The sequence below is a fragment of the Felis catus genome, chromosome A3, assembly GCF_018350175.1.
Source record: "Felis catus isolate Fca126 chromosome A3, F.catus_Fca126_mat1.0, whole genome shotgun sequence".
Classification (NCBI taxonomy): domain Eukaryota; kingdom Metazoa; phylum Chordata; class Mammalia; order Carnivora; family Felidae; genus Felis; species Felis catus.
Window position 1 is genome coordinate 18,064,999 of NC_058370.1, and position 27,999 is coordinate 18,092,997.

The window sequence follows — 27,999 nt, forward strand, 5'->3', positions numbered from 1 at the left end:
CCTCACTGATTCAGACCAGCTAAGGAGTGAGTTCTCAAACATCCGGGTCTTTAAACTTCAGCATGCGTTAGAACTGCCCGCAGAGATTATTAATCATCCAGAGTTTCTGAGTCAGTAGGTCAGGGGTGGGGCCAGGGAAATTGCATTTCTAATATGTTCCCAGGTGAAGCTGATGCTGCTGGTCCAGAGACAACCCTGTTCTACATCATTGGTGCTCAAGCTCGGTGGCACATTTATAATCACCTGGAGAGCTTCTGAAAACCCACACGCCCAGGCTGCACCCCAGACCAATTAAACTAGAATCTCACCAATAATTTTTGAAGCTCCCCAAACGATTCGTGCAGCCAAGGTCGAGCAGCACTGCTCTAGAATACATCAAAGAACGTTTTTAGAGAAAAGGCATTCTTCAGAGCATCTGCTCTAAAGGATTCATGTTTCATAAATAATGAGGCCATTTAAATTAACATGGCTACTCCTTATATTTAAAAGATTACCAGAGAACATGTATTGAGTGCTTACTGTGTACGATTCTCTGGGAAAAATGCTTTGCTAGCCACATACGATTTAATTTTGCAGCCACTTTCTGGGAAAGTACTACCGTTACCTACTTTTCAGACTGGAGGAAACTGACATGCCGACGGATGAGTACTTGTAAGAGCTCACACAGCTAGTCTGAGATGGCGCCAGGTTTTGATGCCAGGCTGTCTGGCACCAAAGCCAGTGTGTTAACTGCTTTGCCATTCTGCCTCCTGATGTAAGAGAAAGAGGTGTGTTCTCCTTTGAATTCTGCACATACCCATATCCTCATTTATACTACCAACTCTAATGTGGTAAAGCCCAGCCTCTGCCTCAGTTACAGTAGTTCTGGATTAGTGAGGTTTGGATTAATGAGGTTTTGCTGCATTCATAAGGGACTAAAATCATATGTGCCATGGACTGAATTTGCACTTCTAATTTCATTCTGAAAAGAGAGGTGGAGGAATGTTGGAACAGGTGCACTGGCAGGTAGAAAGCAGGGTTTGGGTCCTGTGGCTTCTGCCATTGTGCTGTGTGCCTTGGCTAAACCCCTCCCCTGTCCAGGCCTGCTTCTTCTTGAAGAAATTGAAAGGCTGGTACTTTTCCCTTACAGTTCTGATGCATCACTTTAATTAGAGATCTGATCATGTCAGCACAGAAGCATCCTGGCTTCAAAGGGTACAGTGCCGCTTTGTAATAGGAGTAGAGTCTCAGCTCTGTATTTTCTTTGTCCACCTCCTATGGGCTGAGGATTTCTCTCTGGCTCCAGTGTTCTATCTAATCTTTGTGGCTTCCCAGGAAACTGTCTAGAGATACCAACAGAGGATGAGCCCTATGTGGAAAAGAAAGAGTGCCTTATCCATGCCTCCCCAGGAGCATGGGCAGAGCTCTTCACATTTAGGGGAAAATCCTAGGTGGAGGCCCCAACACTCTCCCCCCATTGGCTGGAGCCTCCTGTTCCCAGCCCAGAAAAGATTCAAGGGTTTTTCAGGATCCAGATGGTCAATTCCCTACCACCTCTATTCCAAGTGGCTTCTCAGTCTCTACTGGAACTTTGCCAATGAGGGGCTATGCGTTACTTCCAAAAGCCCAAACAGGGCAAGGGTCATGCCTGGCTTTTTACATCATGATCTCTTTCTAACAGCCACTGGCACAAAGTAAGGGCTCATTAAATATTTTTCCAACAAATTAATGTGCAAAGAGGAAGAAACTACTAACTTTGGGAAGGAGACGAGTAGGGGACATTTGAGTTGGGACTTAAAAGGTGTAGAGAAGGTTACCAAAGAATTAAAAATGGGAAGGACAGTCGGGCATTAGGTGCTTCCAAAAGAGACCCAAGCAATTGTACTTTGTTCTTTCTTCCTTGTTTCAAGCCAACCTGGTTCTAATTCTGCCCCTGGGGCCACAACAGAGCCAGACAGTCAGATGTGTGAAGAGGGCATTCCTGAATATTCCTTCTCCTTGAAAAATAATCCCCATTGTTGCAGACATTTCTTCTCTCAGAGCATGATTTCAGAACCCTTCACAGCCCCGCATTCCTCTCCCTTGAGTCATTCCACCTGCCACTATCCCTTATAAAGAGTGGTGCTCAGAATAAATCATAGGACTCACGGTCCATCATGGGCACATCCCCTGCCACCTACCCTCACTCAGCTAACAAGCAAAGGTCAGAAAGACCTCAGAGTGATCTGTTAGAAGAAAGAATGCCAAGAGCTATGGTCACATCACATTGTCCCCGCCTGTCAGAAACAGTGAACTTCGGATTGCTATGTCTTAAAATGTTCTTCGGCTCTAGAAATGTCCCTGCAGAGGAATAGATAGGCTTATGAGTGCTCTCTTTTTACCAGCTTCTGGTACCCCCTACTGGTGAAATTGTGTGACCCAGTTGGCAAGAATCTCAGAACAACTAGAGAAAAAAATTCCAAGTTTCATAAGTCACAAGTACTTGAATCTTGAAGGATCTGAAGATTCCATAAGTTATGTGACTCTCCCATGTATCATGTAACTATTTTATGTGATTAAAAAAAAAACATTTTATAGCTATGGCTATACTGTGGGCTTTGAGGAAAAAAAAAAATCTGATTTCTGTGAGCATTCCATTAATTCTGCAAACATCCCAAGAATTCTGTGACAACTACCGGAAGAAAATGCTAAGTTGTCAGCCAGAAATATTCCTAAGTAGAAATATTTCAGGTCACAAACTAATTTTGTGCAAGTTTTTCTTCCTCTTTCCTTGTATGTATCTTTTTTTAAAGTGGTTATAATTTGCAGTCAGAGTAGGATGGCAATCTCTTCTGCACTTCAAATTGTAGACTTTTAAATATAAATTTGTACAACAAATTTATTGAGCACTGGCTGTGTGCCAGACACTCAGCAAGAAATCAGAGTAGGTGCGAGAAGTCAAAAACCCTTCACCCAAGAGGCTCTTGCCCTAGTGGGTGGGAGAGTTGGATCCCTGCAATTCAACTAAACAAGTGCTTAGCTGGCATGGCAATGAGGCTTCCTTGATCTGAGAAGGTTCAGACCAACCATTGGTGTTTCTTAGCTCCATGCATTTCTTCTCCCTGGCTTTCATCACTTTCATGATTTTATAGCTGTGTCTGTATTTATCTGTTTAGCACCTGTCTTTGCCATTAGTCTCCGTGCTCTGTGAAGGTCAGGGTCATGTCTGGCTTTTGTCACTGTGATCTTACCTCTAGCAGAAGCCGGTACATGTAGGTGCTCAATAAATATTTGTTCAGTGAATGAGTCAACCAAGAAGAGAAAATCACAAATCTATGTAGAGGAGCAAGAGAAACCTTCAAGGAGATGTGACATTTGAATGACACTGAGCCTTGAAGGATGGAGAGGAGGGGGCAGTGGAGAAGAATGGGGACATATTAAGGAATGTATAGTATTGAGGAATGGTTGGGGGGTGAAGATGAGGTGGCTGGTGTTCCCTAAGAGAAGGTGTGTATGGAAGATAAGGCTGAGTTGAAGCCTAGAGCCATAGCCTACGGGTCTTTCATGCCCTACTCATAGGCTTGGATTTCCCCCCTTCTCTTAAGGAAAAACAGGGAGGGGGGGGTCTGAGTTAACTCGATGGCTATAGGAATAAAATGATTTTTCCTGTTTTACCAAGATGGTTTTTTAATTCTTAAATTTTGAATTCTGATAGAATATAGATCCCAAAACTATAGTTTTATGTTTTCTTTCTTTCCACATCCCTTCCTTCTATTTCTACTTTGTAGCTGTGTTTTCCAGCTGCTAAAACACCTGTCTGTACATTTTTAAATTATTATATAGCATCATCATCATGAACACATAGTGTCAACCATGGGCTGAATACTAAGGATGCCATACTCCTTAGTTTTTACAACTCAGTTGGTTGTCGAGTTTTTAAATATCTATGTTTCAGAGAAGTTCAATTTTTCATTTTTCATCCAGGTTTTCAGAGCTACCCAAACATTTCTATAAAAGGCCATTTTTCACAGATGCAGCAAGGCCTTTTTTTATTATTATTATTCCTTTGGAAATGAATGACTTGTGCCCAAGACAACTCTCTCCATATTATTTTACCCCTAATGGAATGGGATTGGTTGGGAGTTATGCCCCTATGGAAATATCAAAGCCTCTTGTACACACTCACTTATAGTTTTAAAGTTAACTTTCTTATTGGATTTCCTTTTATTTCCTGCCAGGGCAATGTGAGCAGAGCTTAGATAGAGGCAAAGGATCTGCTGTATATCTTTTCAAATTTATGATTAAGAAGGTCACATATACATTTTTAAACACACTCCTTTTTGATAATAAATGAAGAATAAAATTTCAAAATGTCATCAGCAGTAGACCCACTCATTTTTCCTTCGTTGGCACTCCCCCTGGCCCCTGTCTGACTGCCAACACTGATCCAGTACTTCCTTTCCGGTTGTTTTTCTGTCTACCAGGAATAGTTTGACTCCTGGAACAGAATGCCTGTGGCTAGAGCATTATATACAAAAGACGCATTCCTATTCCCAAGAACCCCTCTTTTCTCAAGCCAGTGGGGGGAAAAACGGAAAAGAAAGGAAAAAAGTGAGGGAGGGAGAGAAGAAAGAAAGGAAGGAAAGAGGGAAAGAAAGGAAGGAAAATAAGGAAAGGAGGGAAGGAAGGGAGGGAATGAAAGGGAAGGGAAGGAGAGGAGGAGGAGGGGAGGGAAGGAGGAAAGATGGGAGGGAAGGAAGGGAGGGAGGGAGGGAAAGAGAGAAGGAGGGAGGGAGGGTACGTGTGTTCCATTTTAGGCTGCATTTGTCTTCAAATTGTGGCCGAAATGGGGGAGATAAAATTCTCTTCTTGGCGGGGGTTTCCTGGATCCAGATTCCTTTGCCTGGTTCTCCACTGAGCTCTCTGCTTCCAGAGCTAGCACTACCTGGACTCCATGCCTCTGGCTTCCAGTTGGGTTGAGCAAATGAGACCCACTGTTCATTGGTCAGGGGGAGAGAAGAGGATGTAGCCAGGGTGTTGATGCCTCTTGTTCCTGCCATGTGAGGATCAACTGAGTTCCTCGAGAGAAGGCTGCTGCTTCTGAGCCGGTGGTCTTATCTTCACAACTCTCTCCTTCAGGGTGCCAGTGACTGCTTCCTCTGCTTGTCCCTCTGGACACGTGGGTGGCCAACAACTCACAGGTCACTATAGTGGACCTTAGGTTCCCCTTCACCCTTCTTACTTTTGTCAGTAGTCCTTTTGCACATAAAGTCTCCCCAAATCATTCTCACTTGAGTATGCCATCTGTCATTCTTCCGTGCAGTCCACATCTAGATCCAGGGATCCATGGGAAGGGTGTTACTCCCCATACTATCAAACTAGAATTCATCCTAGATGAACTCCCCTAAAATACTTCTGTGTCTAGGTTTTATCTTCATTTCATACCTCCTCTGATAGGGAGATCATTCCTCTTGAAACTGCATATTTCAGGACCAGGCAGGCTCAATTTTGGAAAAATTTTTCCTAAATTTGACTCCTCTGGGAGATCTGTTGTTTCCATGTTGATATAGGAGTGATTAAGATTGAAGTTGAAACCAAGTCCTATGGAAAATGGAGCAAGAGACCTGGGATAATTTACCCCCAAGATATTTAATGTGTCCATCACCTTCCGTATCACAGGAACATAATAGCTATATTTAGAATTGGAAATGTGGGGAAATCTCAGAGGGACTGCATTGGTTTTTTAGAAATGTTTGAAAAATTGTCATATGCAAGAGGGGTTAGTAATATTTTTGTACTTCTAATGATCTAAGAACAACCGGTTAAAATTTAAGAGAAGTAGGTTTCAAATCCATATGAAGGACTTTTTAAACCTTCAGCTGCCTGGGGAGGCGTCCAAATCTCTACCACTTGATATCCAGAGATTTCACAGTGGGTCTCTTGAAGGGGGATTTGGACATTAGAATGTGGTTGGACCAGCAGGGATGATATAAAAACAAGGATGCAGCTGTCACGTGTTGAATGTTCACTGTGTGCCAGGTGCTGTATTCCATGTGTTTCACATATGATCTCAGTTAATCATCACAGGCCTAGGAGCTTGGTCCCATTGTTGACTGATGTACCCAGAGGACGAGTTCAGAACTTAAAGAGGTTAAAGAACTGGCCCTGGGTCATGCAGCTGGCAGGTGGCGGAGATAGTATATGAACCCAGGTCTTCCTGATGCCAAAACCAATGGTTTTAACATCCAGTAGATGGTGTCATAATGACCTGGGGAACTAGGTGGCCATGCACAGGCCTAACCCTGCCCTACCTCCATGAGCTGGGGCCTCTGCGTGCTTTTATCAGCTCTCAAAATGATTCTAATTTCCATCACAGTTTGGAAATCACTGATTTAAACTAGTATTATTATAAATGCCCATCTGGTTCTGAAGGTCTTTCATTCCTATGAATGATCGTTAGGCATCAAGTTCAGCTTTAAAGTTTCTCCTTTCGAGCTACAGGACTAACTAACCCTCACCCTCACCCTCACCCTTCACCAACCACAAGTCTCTACTTCAGTTGTCCATTGTTTGGCGTGTTATTTTATTAGCTTAGTCCCTGAGAAAGGTCAGACTCCATTTTGAATCTCATTCAGAGTCATGAGAACAGAAAGGGTCACTCAGCTTCTTCCCCACTTCGAAAGAAGAGCAAGGAAGCATCATGTAAGTCTCATTGATTTCCGTTTTTAAGCTCAAGTAAAGAACATACCTGTTGTTGGAGATGATCCAGAATAAGCCTCATATTTCCGAGTAAATGAAAGCCATTAATGGTTTCAGGATGATTTAGGCTTATTCCACCTTGACATTGGAGGACCCATCTTGACTCTCTCTGTTCCTGGAGAATGAACCAGGTTTGGGGGTTGAGGATGATGGGTAGGGCAGAAGAACAATCTGATCTTTCCAATGCTTTAATGCAGCTGGAACCATCTGACTGTGATTTTTTCCCCTTGCACATGTCCCAAAGGAAGCTGGCCAAGAAGCAGAAGGAGACACAGAGTGGAGCCCAGAGGGAGATGGGGCCTGTGGCCTCAGCCGACAAACCCACCACCAAGCTCAGCGCCAGTCACAACGATGAAGGCTTCTCCTCTAGCTCTCAGGATGTTAATGGATTCAGTAAGTTGACCCAGCTAAGGGGAAGGGAACATCCATGGTTCAGCTTGACCCTGGTACCTCTGCTGTGGACCCCTCACAGTGGTCAGATGCTGTAGGGTATGGGTTCGGGATGCTTCCTTGGATGTTCCAAGGATGGATGTTCTCCCTGGCAAGGACTTGGGGCAGCCCATCTTGAGGGAAAAGGAGGATTTAAGAATATTCCCCCAAAGCAAATGGAAATGGGGCAAGCCATCTTAACTGCTTGTGGAAATAAATAGATACAGGTTAAAACTAATAGTAGTAGTTTAAAAAAAAAAAAGAGGACATAGTTATGCCCATAAGGAGAAAAACATGCCGCATTGAAATGAGTGTCTTACAGTTTTCAAAACGGTGTTTCATATAAACCATGTTAGGTAGGTGTGCCACTAATTGCCATCTCTGTTTTGAGTGCTTAGGAAACTGAGGCTCAGAAAAGCAACTTCTGCAGTGTCCCAAGGCTGATGAGTATACCTATCCAAACCTGGAACCCATGTCTCCCAAGCCTGGCCAGGTCCAAATTATAGCCAGTGTTCCAAGGGGCCTTTAGTCAAGAGCACCTGAGCCCTCATGCAGAATTGATACAGGGTCCCAAGCCTATAGAAGTGGCTAAGATTTCAGAGTTAAACCTTATCCAAAGGAAAATCTCAAGACTGGTAACCTAAAACTAACTTTTGTTCTCATCTCTCTTTAAGACAATTCTTTTTCCTCGATTTAATAGAAATGCTAGATTCCCCAGCCTCTGCTCCAGATTAGGGAATTCAGGAAATCTAAAGGAATGTGAGCGTAGACAAATGAATGTCCTCCACACAGTGTGTGGCAAATGGAAGAAACCATAATTTGTAAAAATCACTTAGATATGATCAGTTGCGGGGGGGTGGGGTGGGTTCTATGAGAAAATGAAGAAAGAAAGGAAACAAATATTTATAGATCATCTTCGTCCTCACCATAGCCCCGTGAGATACTGCATATGATTGTTCCCATTTTATAGGTAAGGTAGCCAAGGTTCAGTGCATGCAGCTGACCTTCTCAGAGTTGCATAGCTAATTCCTGATGGATCCATGTTCTGAGGGTAACTTAGACCCGTGATTGCTCATCTTAAGTATAGCACAGAACTCCTCTGAGAAAGTTTTCACAATACACATATGTAGGCCCTACACCTTACTGACTAAATCACAATCTCCTGAGGGAAGAGAGGTAGGGAGATGAGGGGAGGGGTAAGGTGGGATGTGGATTTTGTAAAAGCCACTTAGACGGTTCTTACAGGCACACTGATTAAGAACACTGAACTTTGAGGGAAGCAATAGCCATTTTCAAATATTGACATGCCGCCTTGGGAAGGAGATTAGTTTTAAAACTATAAAAAGGTTGAGAAAATAGTAAAATGAATATTCCTTTACCTTGTACCTAGACTCACCAATTATTCACATTTGCAATATTTGTACACACACACTCTCTCACTCCATACTATATATTATATATGTATACATATATAAAAATATCCTGTATATATATAATTATATAAAATTATATAGAAATTTTATAAAATTTTCGGAACCATTTAGAAGTAGGTTGCAGACATCATGACACTCTACTTCCAGAGAATTCCTAAGAACTAGGAAAACTCTTCAACGTAACCACTATAAAATTATCTGACCCAAGAAATGTAACCTTATTTCAGTATCGAATATACCAGCGTATAGTTAAATTTCCTCAGTGGTCCTGAAATATTTATTGTTGTTGTTGTTGCTGCTGCTGCTTTAATCCAGGGTCCACTCAGGTACTCACATTATACTTGGTCATCATGTCTCTCCATCACTTTTCATCTAGAACAGCCAGCCCTCCCTCCTTTTTTTTTCTTTCAGGGCATCGACACATTTTAAGTCTAAGCCAGTTGTCTCCTAGAATGTGGCACAATCCAGATTTATCTGATTTTCTTCACCATGATTGCACTCAGGTTAACATGTTGGCAAAAATTCAACATAGGTGGCATCATGTCCTTCCCTTTGCATCATCTCAACAGCCAAATGCTATCATTTTGCCCGTTATTGGCAATGCTAAGTCTGCACACTTCTTAAGATTGTGTAATGGCTTTAAAGACAAAGTCTAACAGCGCATACTGATTATTTCATGAGCAAATATTTAACTTGCATTTTCCTCAGAGAGCAGAGCAAGTGTGCAGTCTGCCTACCCACGAAGCCAGCTCTTTTTCCTTTCTCAACCCAGATGAATCACTGGGATTCATACATTCCCTTGGGCCCAGAAAAAGGCGATAGTGACATAGGCAGCCAGGAGAGGCAGAAAAAGGGTTGACAAGGGAATGGACTTGGTGTGTCCTGAAAGAAAGGCCATCTGAAGATCCCTGAGAGTCTCTATCTATATTCATCTGTCACTGATTCTCCTGCTTTCCCTGGGAGAAAGGAAGTTCAATAGCAAGTCTAGCTGATAGACAATCCTGGCCAAGTGATACCCATTCACCCCAGACCTTTCCTATATAGTCCAGATTCTTGTGCACACCTTTTTCCATGTGTAAAAATGCCTGGGAAGGCTGAATGTCAAAATGGAAAGACTTCTGGGAAGTCTGAGTGCCAAAACTATTATAGTCAAAGATACATGACCTCGAAATTCTAGGTATTTGATCTTAAGTTTTCTGATCACAAGTGGAAACCTGGGTAACACTGATTTCTTGGATTTCAAGGGGGAAACATCACTGTATTCCCCAGGGCTAAAACTTAAACTCTTAAGAGGAAAGCATCCAAGACCAAGGTAGATTAGCCAGCCAAAGAGGAGGAGAAATCCTATCTAGTAGAATCTAATCAGACATTTTCAAGTCTAGAGACAATATTTCCAAATGATTGATATGTGTGTTTGTTTTATATGCATACACACACAGATACACACACACATACCTTTTAATGGCGTTGCTTTTAAAAAAAGACATTGAAATTGAAAAAAAGTTCAGTTGACAGTATACTCAATTATTAAGAAATTTTGCATTTGTTTGAGTCACTGAATATTTTAGTACTCTATCTATGCATCTGGTGTCCTCAGGCTATAGCCACAAACACGCTCTGGGGATTCTTTTTAATACCCTGGAATGCATCAGGTACCTTTAAAATGCCCTGTGGAACCGCTGGGATGAGATTTGAGGGGAAAAAAATGTAAGTAATGCTTACACTAGAGATGTAGAAATTGCTTCTGAAATCACCCTGATGTATGTAAAATTGAATCTATTTTCTTGGCATTAGGGAAGTGACTGTCTGGCTTCTGCAGCGGCTTTAGGAGGCCCTGAGATTATTTGCAAATGTTAAGGAAGCAGGAGAAAGACAGAGTACAAGAATAGATGTCACATCAGAAAAGATTACGAAGAATGTGCCCTGAGCAATTATTTCATTATTGAACAGGTGGGCTCCTGCCTGATTCAAATTCTGCATCTCCCTGCATAGGTTGATTTTCAGGGGTTTTCTATTCCAAATAACTGTTGCTGTTCCACAGCATCCATTCTGTCAAGCTTCCAGATTTTGTATAGGAGCAATGACCTCTGGGAAGCAAGGGTGATGGGGCCTTTGCCATTGTCAGGTGTGGGCCTTTGCTTTGGAGTGCTTCAGCATTCTTGAAAAAGGAGTGCATGTCACATTTAAAGGACAAACAACATGCATTGTTTTCAGTTTAAAGAAATGGCTGGCTTTTATTAAGTAATCTCATTTTGATCTTATTGCCCTGTGTACCTGATTGTTATTTATTTACTTTTTTTTTTTTTTTTTTAAGATCTTTCACTCACTGGGATAATTTTTCCAAGTCTTTCTTCTGGTGCTATCTTTTTACACCCATGCTTAAATCTTTTTCTTTATATCTGTTGTTCATGGTATCATCTTCTCTGTGTTCATTTTCAGTCCAAATCAAAGTGCTTCAGAACAAATCCCTGTTGAATTTCTGTGCTAGTGATGCCTGCTGGCAGGCCAGGTCCAAGGACCAGAGGGGTTCCTGCGGGACCAGCCAAGAAGGTGCCTGGCTGTGCGCAGGATAGAAATCAAACATGGGCCAGCAGGAGGTGAAAGCAGAGTTTATCGAATGTGTAAAGAAAGTGCCGAGTATCCGGGAGACTCAGCGAAGGAGTCTCATCTTTATTTGGGGCCTGGAGCTTTTTTATTGGCAATTATAGTCTGGTGTACGTGTCCCCTCGGGCATCCAGGAACTGGTTGGAACAAAGCCAGGGGCCCAGCTGTTATTACTTGGAGGGGGTGGGTATTGGCATGGAGACGTCTAGTGCTGGTGGTCTGGTCATTCTCTGTTCTAAGGAAACCAATAACCCCTTGTCCCTTACAAGGAAGACATACACTGTTTGCATTGTGAGGCGTGTGTAGAGTGGGGTGCAGGTCCTAGCAAAGGATAAAAACAGGTTTTTGTGGAGTCCTTCAGTTTCCCTATCTCAGTGTGGAGCTCAGTTGTCTAGGCTTCCCATGCTGGCATCTGACAGACTCACTTGCCCTCTGGGTGCTGTTGGTAAACTCTGTCTTCATTGTTTTGCTTCCATTGTACTGAAAGGCTGCATATCTGGTGGGTGTGAAGGCAATTGGTTTCTAAGCAGCATCAGAGGCTGGGCCATCAAGCTCTCTGCTCTCTAAGTAAGGATATAGGCATGGTTGAGGCCCTGGAGGTGAGATTCAGTGGCCACTTGCCCAACACTTGGTACATGCCAGTCCCTGTGCCATGAGTCCTGAGCACAGTTTGGGAAGGGGAATAATTATACCGATGAATAAAAATGGGCATTGTCTTGCATATAATGTGTTTCTACTGAGTTTTTCATAGTTTACAAAAGTCCTTTTGCAGAATTTTGGAGCCATAGATCCTTATTCCTGCACCAAAAGAAAGCTTGTATGTTTATTATCACCCCCATCCTACAGATGAGGAAACTGAGGTTCAGAGAGACCCTATGCCCCAAATCATACAACCATTTGCAGAGTTAAGGGTCTATTTCTTCTGACATCAGTTTGCTTCTATCCATCTAGCTCTGTATGGAATTTGGGAACATATTTAATAACAGTACCTACAGCAAAACAATAATAAGAGAAATAATCAAGATGTCAGGAACACATAAATGAAGACAAGAAGGTCAAGACCAGGTTGTATTAGAATGTAATTTATTATATTAAAAAACAATCTAAATATGTAGACTGGTAACTTTCATATTCCAGTTTGGCTCTGAGCTTTCTAGTAGCAAAAGCCCAAATAGGAAGGTAACTTTCATTGGCACCCATTACATATTAGGCCATATGCTCTATACAAATCCCACTCTTAAGCCTCCTAGGAACCCAACAAATTAGATATTATTCCCACTTCATAAACGGGGGAACTGAATTTCAGAGAACCAAAATAAGTAAGCCCAACATCACATGCGCACAGAGTGGGGATGGGATTGGAAGCCAAATAGGGTTATCTGACTCCAGAACCAGTGCCCCTTGTCCTGTACCATGAATGGTAGCCCACACTCAGCAGTCTAAATGGTGGCCACTCATGGCCAGGAGAGAGGGAGAACACCACTCCTCTCCTGATGGCCAGCCAGCTCTTCTCCCATGTGGGCAGGAGCTACTACCATAGCCATGTCCCACATGGAGGCCTGTCCCAGGCCTGGGCACTGGCAGGGAGCCCATCAGATTCCCACAAGCTGCCGGGCTCTGTGATAAGCACACTCAGATATGCATCTTCATCGGTCCTCACAGAACCCTGTATAGTGGTATGTTTATTACTAAACCCATTTTACAGTTAAGGAACCTGGTGTTCTGAGATACTGCAAGATCTTCCTCAAGTCACGTGATGAGTAGATAGTGAGGTCTGGACTCCAAATCAGATGTTCTTCTTTCAGAACCGAACGTCTTTGTCTTTCCTGTAACCTTAACTTTCTGCCCACCACAAAGCTAGGTGAAGGAGAGAAAGGAGATTAAGGGGAATAGCCCATTCTGCTGGCAGGACAGTGCCTCCTCTTAGTTCTGTCTAACTTGACAGAATTAAGTCTGTCTGCTTGAGAGCCTGAAGCTCCTCCCGCAGGAAGACAGCTGTCCGGTCGATGCTCTAACAGGAGATGGGACTGTAGACCAGATGGCCCCATCTTCAGGCATCCCTGATCTGGACCAAGCCCTAGATAAAAGGGATGACCCCAGACACAGAGAACTCACAGCTGGGGAGGGGGACAAGTAGTCCAACAACAAGCATCTTTTCACAGCCCTATAGGGGCTACAGGAGCATCCTTCCTACAAAAAGAGCCACAAGATTCTTCCCCTGACTTTGTACCTCCAACGCAACCAAAAACATATTCAGTAGCCTCAGAGCTTGTGGTAGCCTCAGAGATGTTTGCTGCTGCTGAAGAGGGTTGGTCCTGAAACCTGATTCCTTTCTGATCTCCACCCCCACAGAGCTCCTAAAAGGGTGTCCTCACAGGTATGTCAGGGAATGTCCAAGCTTGATATCCTGCAGGATGGTTTGGCAGAGATGGGGCAGGCAGAGGGAAGCACCAGGCAAAATTTTAACCTGATGATTTCAGGAACATATTATGTAAATTAAGAAATTCAAATGGGGAACACAGTGCTTGACTTTAAAATTTAATGGCTGAGGTTGCTGTAAACTCCTTCAGGAAGATTCCCGCACCCTGTCAGGAGGATGTTGAGCCAGCTGGAGAAATGGGTCTCTGGGAAAATTGGTTGGGCTGTGTCCTTCCCTGGGGAAGCTATGCCCCTGATGATGTGTGATGTTAAGGATTGCTAATGATGCCTCGCCTTTGTTTGGTACCTGCTGGGGCAGTCATTTTGCTAGATGCTGTTCACATATTATCTCTAATTCTCAAAGCATTGCAACCAGGTAGGAATTATTATCCTGATGTCATAAATGAGGAAACCTAAACTCAATAAAATTAAATACATTTCTGCTGTCCTGTCTTTGCACTATTCCAACTTGACCTTCCTTTCTTTTGCTTAAAACCCTTCAGTGGCTCCTTGTAGCCCATGAAGGAAAGGCTAAAATCCTAAGCTGACCAGAATGTACCCTGACCACTGCCCAGCTCTCTGGCCCATTTGATACCCACTGAGCATTTGTTTAAATGTATGAATGAGAGAACCAATGATGAGCTGGAATTCAATGAAGATCTGCTAGCTCCATGCCCATATCTGGTCCCAACTCCTCTGGTAGTGAATTCTCTCTCTTTTTAAGCTGCAGTCTGCTTTACGTAACTTCCATCCACTTATTCCAGTTTTTGCACACAAGTGTATTGGTCAAGTGTATTGATGGCCCTTGGCTGCCCTCTGATGTCACATAAAGTAGGAAAGTCGGTCTTTCTCTTCCTACAGTACCCACCTCCCCATCCCTTGCTGTTGGACTTCAGCCATGTGTGTGCCCTGAAGGTCATTCCTTCAGGCTGAGTAGCCCACATCAGCCATCAGCCTTCTTCAGGATACATTTCTGTTTTCCAGTCAGCTCAAAGTCTCAGTTGGCACCTCTGTCTCCATTTGGTCCATGTTCATGGAGTGCCTGGTCTCCAAGATGAATGTGACTCTGCATTAGGTTGAATCGCTGGAAGTTTAGAGAGCCACTATCACCCTCACTCTAGATTCTAATCCTGGGTTCAGAGTACACTGCTCATGTATGAATGAACCCCCAAATATCCATCACATATCTGCCTAATGCAGAGCTCAGGGCTTCCAACTAAAACTTTCTCATTCAGCCCAAGTAAAGATGATTGGGGGGGGGCCCAAGTGAAGGACTTTATATATCATCTGTGCTGTCTTTGTGTTAGATTTGACCCTGTTATCTCAGCGTACTGAGATTATTTTTGATTTCTGTTGTGTCAGCCAATGAGCTCACTTAGTCCTCCCAGTTTGGAGCCTCAAAATGTAATAATTACTAGATTATTAATATTCATAATACCAGCTATCCTCTGTTGCTCATTATGTGCCTATTTCCATCTGAAATTATATGCATTTATATGCATTATCTTATCTCATTGGTATGTTGGGAGGATTAAATAAGTGTTATAATTGTCCCTGGTGATTTACAAGTGAGGAAACTGAGGTTTAAACAGTAATGAACTTGCCTAAGGCTCATAGCGTTAAGTAGCAGAACTGGAACTGAACCCTGGATCTGACACACCAAAGCCTTCAGCCAAGACAACTCCATTAAACCACAGGGGTTATTATTCCCATTTTATAAAGAAGGAAACTGAAGTCCACAGGTACTGAGTAGTGAGTCATTTGCTCAAAGCAGTGGTTTTCAGAGTGTGGTCCCCTAATGAGAAGCATCAGCATCACCTGGGAATTCTTTGGAAGGAATTTCTTGGGCCCCACCCCAGACCTAAGGAACCCAAAGTTCTCAAGGTTTCTAACAAAGGTTTCAGGTGATGCTGATGCATGTTTGAGTTTGAATCACTGGCTTCAGCTAAATCCCAGGACTGTCAGACACCAAAGCCTTTGCTCTTTACGTGCTAAGTTGTCTCTGATAATGGTAGAGTTACAGCACCCTGAGAGATAAAGGCTAATACCCCCTTTCTCGGGGTGGAGGCACCAAGAAGGCATTGCCCTTTGAAGGTACTGGACCTTAAGGTTGCTAAAACCCATTTTGGCTTTGAGGATCCCCAAGCCCAGGATTCTTTCTCAACTATCTCTGGAGCTTTCGCTCCTTTTATCTGAACAGCAAACAATCTAACAGAATGGAAGGAGTGGAAATTTACAAGAAAAAGCAATCATGAGTCACACAGTGAAACCAAGACCTCAACAGAATATCATGAAGAGAAAAAAAAATGCACAAAATTCTGTTTGCAGGGACAATTATATTTTCTCATTGCTCCAAGATTAAATTGAATCTAGAAGAAGAATTGAATGTTACAAGCTTGCCACCTCCAGTTTTATTGAATATTTTACAGAGATTATTGAATATTTTGTAATCATCCACTTGGCTGACAGATTAAAGGACACACCACACTTGATTCCTGGCAATCCAAAGTTGAATGGGATTATTTATTCTCTGGAAGTGCAAAATAGAAATTTAAGTGGCCTTGAAAAAGTAGACAAACTGTCTATCACAAACACTGAGGTAAATTAACACAAATTTCAGAGAAAAATATTAGACTCAAAAAGGGACATGATAGACCATCAAAACTAAACATTACCTTAGACACCACCTGATCCAACCTTCCCATCTTAAAAAAGAAGAGTTGAGTCCTAGAGAGTTTCCTCAAGGTCACTCATTGAGTCACTAGCAGAAGAATCCAGGCTAGTATTGGGGGCTGTGACCACTCTAGTTCTTGTCCCCCAGTCTCCTTCAGATGAATGAAATATGGTCAGTAATGATTTATCTTCTCTAGAACCCCAATCCAATTTCTGCACAAATAAAATCTTCTCAAATTGAATTATATTTTTCATCTCCTGGTTATGGGAGCCAAGATTTTCCTTTAAGTATTCATTGAATACCAACTATATGCCAAGCAGTGTAGGGGTTGTGAAGATAAATAAGGCATGGTCTTTGCCTTCAAGGATATTATTGTCCTCCAAGAAGAGACTTGTAAGTGGATTAGTTTCAATAAATGTGATAAGTGATGACAAAAAGGTGTGTATAGTGCCCTAGGAACACTGATCATAGGATTGGCAAGTGATTGATTCTACATCAGATGATAGTGCATGAGAGAATGGATTTTGACTTGAAGGAGGTGCAAGAGGAGGATTGTCCCTGATGGAAGGGACAAAGGCTTGGACAAGGGTCATGGTAGGCTTAGAAAAGGGGGCTTGGAGTACAAGGTGTTCTGTGTTGAGAGGATACGGCCAGAGATATGGCTGGAATAGTAGCTGGAACCTGCCCGAGAAGAGTCACATTTGTAGCCTACTTAAATTCACTTTCCAGGAAGGGCTACCTGTTTGGAAAATAGAATGATCCTAGTTGAAGTTGCCTCTGCATGTTATTGGAACCTGGCCTCATATTCCCTTTGATTTGTATAGATTTCACTTTCCGTTGTAGTTAAGTAGGGATGGCATTGTATCAGCCACAGACTTTTACTTTCATTATGAGCTGGCCCAGCCATTCCTTCTCAAAGAGATCTCAGTAAAGCTACAAAGCTAAATTTGCTTTTGACAATTTATGCTGGGTCACTACATCTTGAGAAGAAAATAGATTGTGCTCTGTACCTCACAAGCAGTCCTGAATCACAACAGGGCACTTAGAAAGTGCTTGTTAAAGTAATCAGGGATAAAGAAGTGAAGTTGAACATGTAAATATGTAGTTGCTAGGTAGCAGAATAAACCAAACTTAGAGACCAGGTTTTTTGTTTTTTTGTTTTCCCTCAGCTCAGTGCTACAGCCTTGATGAGTTGAAAGCATAAATAGTAATTCTCCTCACTAACATTTTATGTGTAATTACTGGACAAAGCACTTTACATGCATCATTTCATATTCTCAACAACTCTGTGAGGCATATTAGGGAAACTAAGACTCAGAATTTAGGTAACTTGCTCAAGGACACCCAGCTACCAAGAAATCAAATCTGAGTTTGAACCTGGGTTTATATGATTGACCTATCAGCAGCCCATCTTTCTTGAACCAGTTTTCTTCACTTGACTTTTCCTTTTCTGGTTTTCCTCCTTCCTCCCCAGCCATTTCTTCTCATTCTTCATTATCCATCAATCCTCTTATCCCCAACCTCTAACCACTGAAGCATCCCAGGGCTTAGTCCAGAATCTTCTCTTTTCTGCTCATACTCAGTATAAGTGGGTGGTGATGACATTAAATGAGATCATGAGCACAGGAAGAGGCCAGATTTGGAGCAGAAGAGGGGGAGTTTACACATCTTGACAGGTTAGGTTGGAGATATTATTGAGTCATTGAAGGGGTGTCAAGTAGGTAGTTGGATCTGTGGGCCTGGAGCTCAGCAAAGGAGCGCAGCCTGGAGATATAAATGTTTGCTACCTTGTGTATACAAGGTGATTGAAGACTTTGCCATGAATAAGGAAACTGAGGCCCATTGAGATGAAACACATTGCCTTGGGTCACTTAGCAAGTTAATGGAAGAGCCAGAATGTTGAACCAGGACTTATACATCAGGAGAGCCTATAGAAAAGCAGTTAAAGCTGAGAGCAAAACACAGGACTCTAAAAGGGACTGTGTGAATGTGATCCAAGAACAGAACCTTCTGGTCGTCCATCTGGATTCTGAGATGGAACTCAAAGTGTGTGAAGAAGTTAATGGGTTAGGTGGTCTCATGACTGTCTACTCAGCCTGGATATGATAGAGTCTCAGTATTCAAAGCAAAATTTTCTGATTTGAAGTAGAAATTTCGAAGAACCTGAAGTCTGATTTATATGTTAATGGGTCAGGAGTGGATCTATATATCTTGGGAAGTCCATGAAGGAGTAGTCATAGGGTTGGCTTCATCACACAGTTTGAGGAGCCCATGTAAAATTTTTGCCCACAGAGGTGGGCAGCAGGTATGAGGTGAAGATAGGAAGTAGAGATTTGCCAAGAGGACATCTTTAAGAGGTAGCATTTGAGGAAGTGGAAGAAAAGATCAGAAGGCCACAGACAGGCAAAATCCGTCTGTTCCCAGCATTACCACCCTCCTTATTCTCTGGGTGGTGCCCCACGTATTTCTGGAGGAGGGTGTCATGAAGTTTAGTCACTTAGGCTGCCTTTCACTGAGATGCTCTTGACTCAGCTGTGAGAACTATCCACACCACACCTAATACATCTGTAACCCGTACCTACATCTACAGCAGACAGATTTCAAATGAGGAGATCCCCCAATCAGAATATGAAGTGTTGGTGACATAAACAAGAAAAGGCAATTCCTCCCTTAAAAAGCCTGTGATGTGATAGGGAACGCAGACAACGGTGGTCTGGAATGATTCCTCCAGTAGAGATAGGTGTGGGAAGCTGCAAGGAGAGTGGCGTCTGGTGAAGAGAAGTTATCCTGGCCCATTAACCATGTGCTTCATTTCTCTTCAAGTGATTTATTTTTCACCTCACCAACCATGAGTTGACTTCCTAATTATGTGGAGCCTGGAAATGAAAATAAAATTTCAGGTCCTTAGCACCACAGCAAGAGAAGATGCATTAGATGTAATCATAAAGATACATTCAGCAGAGATGCAGTGCAAATTAATCTTGGCATGTTCCTTTCCCTCACTTTCTACAAGTTCCACCTCACATTTTGATTATTCTTTGTCTTTCATATAACTAGAACCCATTCACACCCACTACCTCCATCTTTGTCCAAGTAACTGTCCAAGTAACTTGCCTCAGTAAGATCCGTAACCTGTAAATAATCATCATATTCATCCTTGTGATTCTGTAGTCCACATTCTTCTTAACAACTAAGGAGATGTATTAAAGGCAACTTGGAACATGCTTATCCTTCCCTGGCTTGAAACAGTTCTATAGCTTCTCATTATTCTTTTTTTTTTTTTTAATTTGTTTTCAACGTTTATTTATTTTTGGGACAGAGAGAGACAGAGCATGAACGGGCGAGGGGCAGAGAGAGAGGGAGACACAGAATCGGAAACAGGCTCCAGGCTCTGAGCCATCAGCCTAGAGCCCGACGTGGGGCTCGAACTCACGGACTGCGAGATCGTGACCTGGCTGAAGTCGGACGCTTAACCGACTGCACCACCCAGGCGCCCCAGCTTCTCATTATTCTTAAGCTACAAACCAAAGTCCACACAGGTTTTTCCCTCTCCACCTTTCTCAAACTCTCTCACATCACTGCACCCTTCTCTGTGAGCTCCAGCCATACTACTTTCTTCTCTTAGTAGTTCACCTTTTCCACACTCCTTCTACCACAGGACCTTTGCCTACACTATTGCTCTATCTCATGCAGAGTGCGCAAACTACAGCCCATAGGCCGCATAGAGCTCACTCTTTGTTATGGTAAATAAAGTTTTATTGGAACACACCTATGTTTATTTGTTTACAAACTGTCTATATATAGCTGCCTTTGTGCTATATCAGTAGAGTTTAGTAATTGCTACAGAGACTGTCTATCCCACAAAGTCTAAATTATTTACTCTCTATCACTTAACAGAAATGTTTTCCAACTCCTCATCTGGTTATACCCACATTCTCCTCCTAACTGACTCCTTTAGATCTAAATTCACAGATTTCTAACATTCCTAACCCTTTTCTCCCCAGTCCAGATTGGATTTCTTTGTTAGGTGCTTCATAGAATTTTGTTCCCCTTTTCTTCTCAGCACTGATTTCATCTCCCACATGTGTTTGTTTAAGGCCCAACCCTTCTGACAGATGGCAGATTCCAAGAAGAGAGGACCATTTGTTTTGCATTCTACTGTATCCCCAGCATGTAGCATGGTGTATGGCACAGAAAAGATACCCAAAAATGTTTGTTTTATTGAATGGATAAATGAATGGATAGATGTATAGACAGACAGGACTCGGACAAAGAAATCCTATATACTAAGTCAGAATAAAAAGGACTATGCTTAGTACAGCTGACATTATATACTATTGTCCTTTTTTCTGCATCCAGAATTGAGTGTACACAGACCAAGAAATCAAAGAATGTGTTTTTTTTTACCAGTCAGTTGATATCCAGATTTTAGCATGTCTCCTACCTCTTGCCACTAATCCCTAGTCTTTCAGCACCAAAGGGAATTTTATAAGTTCCTTTTCATAGTTTTTGCAAAAGTGGGAACTGCTACTCAAAATATTCTCAAGTCCTCTACTATTGGTTGGTTTGGGAATGTGATGCAATCATTCTTCCATTCATAGGAACAAGAAAGGAAAATAGTTCATAGTTTTTAGATCACAAATACATGCAAAAACTCAAGTGGGCTGCTATTTGGCTTTGCCAGTGGAAGAAGAAAAAAAAGTTAAATACAAGAAGCAGATATAACAACAGATTATGGTTCTCTGTTGGCTGGATAGCCTTACAACTGTCCATGGGAACATCAGTTGTCTGGAAAGGTTCTGGGAGACAATGGGCACTCATTACACGGATCCAATTTCTGTGCTCATAGAGAGTTGGCTTCCTCATACCACTTGTCTTGGAAGCTATTTCTTTGGCTATTGAAACTCACTTAGTAGAAAGGAAGTGAGTTGGTTTACTAGGTGAGAAGAAGCTAAGATGAGTTGATAGAGTATCAGTAGGAAATAGAACTAGGCTCCTCAGGCTGTGTCAAGTTGATCCAGGAAAACATGGAGGAGTTGAATTTTAAAGGATGAGTGTTATGAGTTTGTCAAGACAGAAAGAAAGAAATATGTCACTGTTCTTTGCCTTGTTATAATATACCATATCAACATTTAATGGCCTAAATCAACAGTCACTGTATTTTGTTTGTAATTCTGTGGGTCAGGGGTTTGGGCAAGGCACAGCAGGGATATCTTGTGTCTGCTTGAAAATGAAGAGACAGCTGGAATGACTTCAATGGCTGGAAATGACTGGGGCAGCTATTCAAGGTCCATATGTCTGGGGCCTCAGTTCTTCCTTAAGTGGCATCTGCTAGGGATGGAATGCCCAAATGCTCCTTTATTTGCACATCTGACCCCTTGGTTGAAATTGCTAGAACAACCAGGGCTAGCTGGCATTGTTCTTTCTCTGTGCATCTAACTTAGGCTTCTTCGTAGCATGGCAGACTTATGGCAATCATACTTCTTGCATGATGGTTGGCTCCCCCCAGAGCAAGTGTTCCAAGAAGGCCAGGAGGAATGCCAGTCTTATTAAAAACCAGGCATCACCTCTGCTGGCCAGAACTGGCTAACATCATCTCTTTTGCTTATCATTATTAAAACCAGTGACCAGCCAGCCTAAGAGTGGAGAAACAGGCTCCACCTCTCAATAAGAGAAATGGCATATGCCTACAGGAAGGGAAGGACTCAATTGTGGTCCTCTTGGAGGTGAACTACCACACTGTTCTAAAGGAAGAGAAGAGTACATGTACAGAGGCATAGAGGTACAAGAAAGTCTACTTGCCTATAATCAAGAACAGGGGTGCCTGAGTGGCTCAGTTAGTTTAGCACCTGACTCTTGATTTGAGTTCGGGTCATGATCCAAGGGTCATCGGATTGAGCCCTGGGTCAGGCTATGCACTTAGTGTGGAGCCTGCTTAAGATTCTCTCTCTCTCTTTCCTTCTGTCCCTCTCCCCACTCATACTCTGTCTCTCTAAAATTAGAAAAGTGAATAAATAAATAGAAATACTTTCTAGAATTCCAGTTAGGTTGATAATTCTTCGATTACTAGCACAGTACAGCAGTGTCTCTAAAGATTTTCAGCATCTAGAAAGAGCCTTTGGTAACTCCTTGTAAGTGTAAGTGCATTGCCTAAAATACAGAGTCCAAAATATGTCAGTGATGTTAACTTCTCTGTAGGGCCTGAGAGAAAATGTGAAGAGCAGAGATAGAGTTTAGGGTCCTTGTCCAAGGTGCTGATTGTCCTTGAAGTCAAGCACCCTGACCCTTTTCTCAGAAAGTCCCTTCCTTTGGACTTGTAATTAAGAATATTCTGACCTTTTGGAGTGTTAGTTGCATGAGGTTAAGTGGTAGGAGATTAACTTGGAAAGATAATCAAGGACTATGTTTTAAAGGGTCTCAAAAACCTGTGAGTTGGAAATTTATTGTTTTCTGCAAGTTGCTAACACAGATCTTAAGAAGTGGATGGGCAGGGATGAGCCTAATTTTGGAAAGATCATCCTAGTGACAGTGAGGAGAATGTTATTGGAGTAAGGGTTAATAAGGCTAGTAAAATTCAGTATTGTCTCTGCATATATCAGATTCAGGGAAGGTGACTTAGCACAAAATAGTGGCGTCCATGGAAATTTTATTGTACACACATACCCACACCCACACATACACACATACCTGATTAGAGCATTAACATTCACTAAAACCCAACTAGTGTGACCAACTATTTGTAATGAATCAGGTAATAGAGAAAGGATACTCTGTGACATTCCATTCTTGGGACTGTTGTTAAATCCAGAAGTATTGATTAGATCTCCCTGCTTGCTCCATATTTTCTTGATCAGTCAATATTTTGATGCTTTGATGCCTGGAAATACTTGCACATGTTTTAAATGAGTGTCCTTGTTCAGCTAATGTCTCATTGGGCCAGTTCAGTTTTTCCAAGGTGAAAGCCCTTTTCATCTTCAAGGTCTTTGATGTAGGTCAGATGAAATTCCCTCAGATCTATAGATGTGACAGAGACTCAGAAAGTAAGACAGTCATTCCAGACTAGCAGAGTCACTTCTGCTGCCGCTGCTGCAGTGAAGACCTGTGTGGTCCTCCACTGAGTCTTCAGCCAGCTGTGCTCTAGCAAATGTATGCACTTGCAAATCTGGTCCCTGGGCTCTCTCTTATTAATAACCCTTCTTATTCTATCCATCACTCTCATGTCAAATTGATCATCAGCCAAGGTTTGCCTAATAATTCAATATCATTATTATGCTTTACTTATAAAATAAGTACTTGACTAGCCTGTTCTGCAATTTAAAAATGCAAATTTTACCATGCCACTGCCCAGACAAAAGCCTAACACAGGCTTCCCATTGTTCCCAGGATGAAGTTAAAATGCATCTCGTGGGCTACACAATTCAGAATGATCTGATTCCTGTCTATATCTTTGGTTTCATCTCTGGCCACTCTCTGGATTTCTCACTATAATCCAATTATATTAATTTTCTTTCTGTGCTTTGAAAACGCTAAGTATTTTCCAACATCATGACTTTCACAATTCTGTTCCCTCTTCCCAGAACATTCTTCCTGTCATTCATGGTTTAGCCCTTATTTATCCTTCAGATCTGTGATCAACTGTCACCTTTTGAGGGCTTCCCAATCACCAATCTAAATAAGTGACCATTTATTCCTACTAGCCCTTTGTTCTACTCCTTCTTAGCATGTATCACAAGTATCATGTATGCAAATGTTTATTCACTGAAGATTTATTTGGCTCATGTCTGCCTTCTTCACTAACTTATAAGTCCAAGTGCAGAGGCCACTCCTATTTTGGCTACCACTGTATACCTGGAGACTAGTATAGTGCTTGGTATATAACATATACTTGGTCAGTATCTGTTGAATGAATTACTATGTTAATTTTGTGATCAAGATGGATCATAATGATTCGCTTTTAACTATTCTGTATTTGACCAGTTGTTGTTCTGTGCTACTGGAAAAGCAAGGACCTTTAGGCATAGAGATGACTAATATAACTCAGGCTTTGATCCCATTGTGGGGGTAGGGAAACCAGAAAGGAGACCATTGTACTAGTCTGAGAAAGATATATGGGGTACATTTTGTAATTCCATGTCTTAGGAAGTTCTAATCTTTGTATCTTTGTCCTCATCATTAATGAAAAAGGTCTCATCACCAAATAACTGGTTTCCTTGGACTCCACCATTCAGTGCAGGCCTGGAATACAGAAGGAACACTCTTTAGAACTGCTGTGTGACCCCAGCTTTCCCCTACCCTCATGACCTTCTCTTTCTCTTCCAGAGGCCTTTATGCTTCTAAGTTATTTTTCTTTCCACACCCTCACCCCAATCACTGCTTACCCTCCTCCAACTTGATCCCCTTGTGGATCTTCCCAATGTCTGGGAAAATGGGAAAAGAATGTTCCTGCTAAAGGCTCCCAAAGCCAGGTGCCTGATGCATTCAAGGAAAAGCAAGGAAACCAAGACCCCATTCCAGCTCAAGGGTCTAGATAACAAGGTTTTCATGATGAAAAGTCTGCATTATTCTTCATTGTATAGCATTTGCAAGTCCAAACCAGTGGACCCCAAGAGAAGCACAGACTTCTCTGATTCCAAATCCTTCCAGAAAGCACCAGTGTAAATGGGATTGCCCCAAGATGCTTCTAAAGGACAACAAATACCCTTATACCTTATGAGGGCTGAGTCCCACTGCCATGCTAGCTTTCTGAAGCTGAAGCCACTGCTTTCAGGATCTCTCCTTGGTGCTGATTCTGATCTTAGCCGCTTAAGGTCCTTCCTCCTTCTGCTTGCCTATTACTGGGTTCTGCTATGACTCCAACCTAGCTATACTGGACTATTCCAAGTTCTCATTTAAGCTGCTCACCACTCTAGTCCCATAATGATTCCCTGCCTGTCCCCCCAAATCTAGTACATCTACCCCATTCAGACTTACTCACTTAGTCCCTGCTTGGCACGGAGCCCAGTGTAATGCTGTCAAGGATGTTAGCTGGCACAGTCACTTATGTCATTGTTTTCTAAAAGCATAGTTGCTTTTTCAACTGACCCTAGACATGGTGAGTGTTTAGTCACCATTCCAAGTCATTTATTTAGCATGAAAATTTATTAGTTAGGCCATTGTTTAGCAAATTCATCACATTGCACTTTTTACTTAGCAGAATCACTTAATTAGTGTTTTATTACTGGAATTGACTGTCAATTATGTGGCTAATTCATTTACTTAGGGAATGAATTTTTTATCTCGGTAAGGCAATTCAAAGTGCACTGTTAACTCTTTAATGATTAAAGACTGTTGTCAGTGGCAATTCATGTTGTAAGGAAAATTAAACCATTTATTTCCCTTGAAGAATCAGATGTTGGGAAAATCTTTGGAAAAGTGTAGAGGGAGTAGTTTAGAACCTTGCAAGAATTAAATAACCTTCATTAACCAAAAGACTCAGAACACTTGGCAAAGCTGAATAAAACTGGCTGGAGGGTTTTCATTGGACTCATTTCAATAAATTATTATACTCTTATACGTGTATATTGCTGTAAATATCTGTAATGCTCTTTGATTTACATTATTTTGGGGGCCTCTCACAAAAACATTGTGGAGTGACACTAGAGTTTATGGTTGGCAGCCTCTAAGGCAGCCCCAGTGATTCTTGTCTCTTATTACACATTCCTATAAAATCCCTTCCCTTGGATCCCTTCCCTAGTGACTGGCTTATAATGAATGAAATATGACAAAGTATTAGGGTGTAACTTTCAATATTAGGTTATAAAAAATACTGTGGCTTCCATTTGATGCTTTCTCTCATTCTCGCATTAACCTGCTCTGTGGGAAGCCAATTGCCACGTTGGGGGTTGCCCTATGAAGAGACCCACTGAGCAAGGAACTGAGGGAGGTCTCCAGGCAATATCCAGAAGGGACCTGAGTCCCTTAATTCAAATATCCCCTGAGAAAATCAATCTTCCAAAATCACATGAATGAACTTGGAAACGGATTCTCCCCCAGTTGAGTCTTCAGATGTGACCATAGTCACAGCTGATAGCTGAATGCAACCTCATGAAAGAGCTTGAACCAGAAGTACCCATTAAAGGCTACACTGATCCCCAGAAATTCACGTTGTAAGGAATGATCCATTGTGAGGCAGTAGATGTTTGTTATTTTAAGTTGCTAAGTTTGAGAATCATTTCTTATGTGGCATGGCTACATGCTACTACATGGTTTAGCATGTGCAGTGTTACAATAATTTACCAAAAGCCTTTTGGTTAATCAGTAGTAAAGCCAGCATTTAACCTCAGCTCTTCTGATGCATTGCTGTAAACAAAAAAAAAAGAACATGAACTACAGTGAAGACACCTCATTGCAATTTTCCTTAAAGTTTTTTTCTGTTAAGAGGCTGCTTCTCTAGAACAGTGGTTCCATTGTGACCTGCACACCTCCATTACCTGGAGATGTCATTGGGATTCTGGAAAAGCTTGCTTGTGGAACTACTCTTCTTTGCCATGTTTCTATCAGGAATTGAGTCAAAATTTCCCTTTCTGGCCCCCAATCACTGCCCTGCTCCCTCATTGTATGGTTATAACTTTAGTTCCTCAACATGACTGGCCCAAACTAAAGCTATTGAATTATTAGGTGCAGAATGTGAAGCTAAGGGATTTATATTTCATATGTTCACTGACTGACTCTTGTACAGTACCAGGATAGGGATCCACTATATCAAATAAAGAAGGTTGCCATTTCATGGATCAACTTGTATAATACAGCAGGGCTGTAGGCTAGGGCTGCTAGGCTAAACCGTGATGTGCTTTATTAGTTCACATGCTACTTATGCATTGTTTACTTCACATATTTGGTACACATTGCTCTGTTAGCTCTAACAAGAGGACTATTAGGCATGTGTTCTTCCCAAAACAAAGGTCATCAGCTTTGGGTGCTTGAAATTTTTTCCTTGGTTGGTTTTGAACAGTACTAAGCTGTAGTACCTCATTCATTCACTAAGAGTAGAAAGGACAGTGTTTGCTTTACTTATGAGCAACTCTAGGATTGTTAATGTACAAATTGTATTTAACTCAAAATTGCCTCGGAGAGATCATCTAATCCATTGCTATTCAAAGTACAGGTCCATGCACCAGGAGTATCAGTATCACCTGAGATCTCATTACAAATGCACTCTTGGGCCACATTCCAGACCCACTGAGCCAGAATCTGCATTTTAAACTATTTCCAAATGATGTACATTAAAGTTTGAGAAGCACTGGTCTAATCCAACTCTGTAACTTTAAGGTTAAGATACACAAAGGTGAAAATAGTTGTGCAAGACAATTTAGTGGCAAAACCAGGATGAAAACTCAGGTCTTGTAACTCCAAAACTGTGTTATTCCCATTCTGTTAATGCTCTGTTGTCTTAGTGGTTTATTATATCCACAAACTGCTTACGTATCCAGGGCATAGTTTGAAATGGGGAAACCAGACTGCTATCCACCCAGTACAATGGTAAACTCATTTCAAACAGCTGTTGCACATTTAAATTTCATCTCCGAGACAAGTTTAGCCATTTCATTTTCTGTTTCTTACACATCAATGAAATACAAAGTCACCTGTCAGGCTGAAAATTGTAAAATCTGTCAAAATTGAGTTTTTCTAGTTTAGCTAAGTATTACTTTGCAACTGTTTTGCATACCTTTGTCTTATTAAGATTTT

General features: G+C 41.9%; 1 protein-coding gene across 14 annotated transcripts in view; it reads left to right on the forward strand.

Annotated features, from left to right (window-relative positions):
* PTPRT (protein tyrosine phosphatase receptor type T) overlaps positions 1 to 27,999 on the forward strand; it is a 1,064,810-nt gene that overhangs the window by 919,360 nt on the left and 117,451 nt on the right. For 10 of the 14 annotated variants that reach the window (XM_023251234.2, XM_023251238.2, XM_023251235.2 and 7 more), the window contains one exon: positions 6,962 to 7,110. In XM_023251234.2, coding sequence (XP_023107002.1) covers positions 6,962 to 7,110 — 149 coding nt within the window. Of the gene's footprint in view, positions 1 to 6,952; positions 7,111 to 27,999 lie in introns of all 14 variants that reach the window. The other 4 variants (XM_023251232.2, XM_023251237.2, XM_023251233.2 and 1 more) reach the window with 1 other exon arrangement.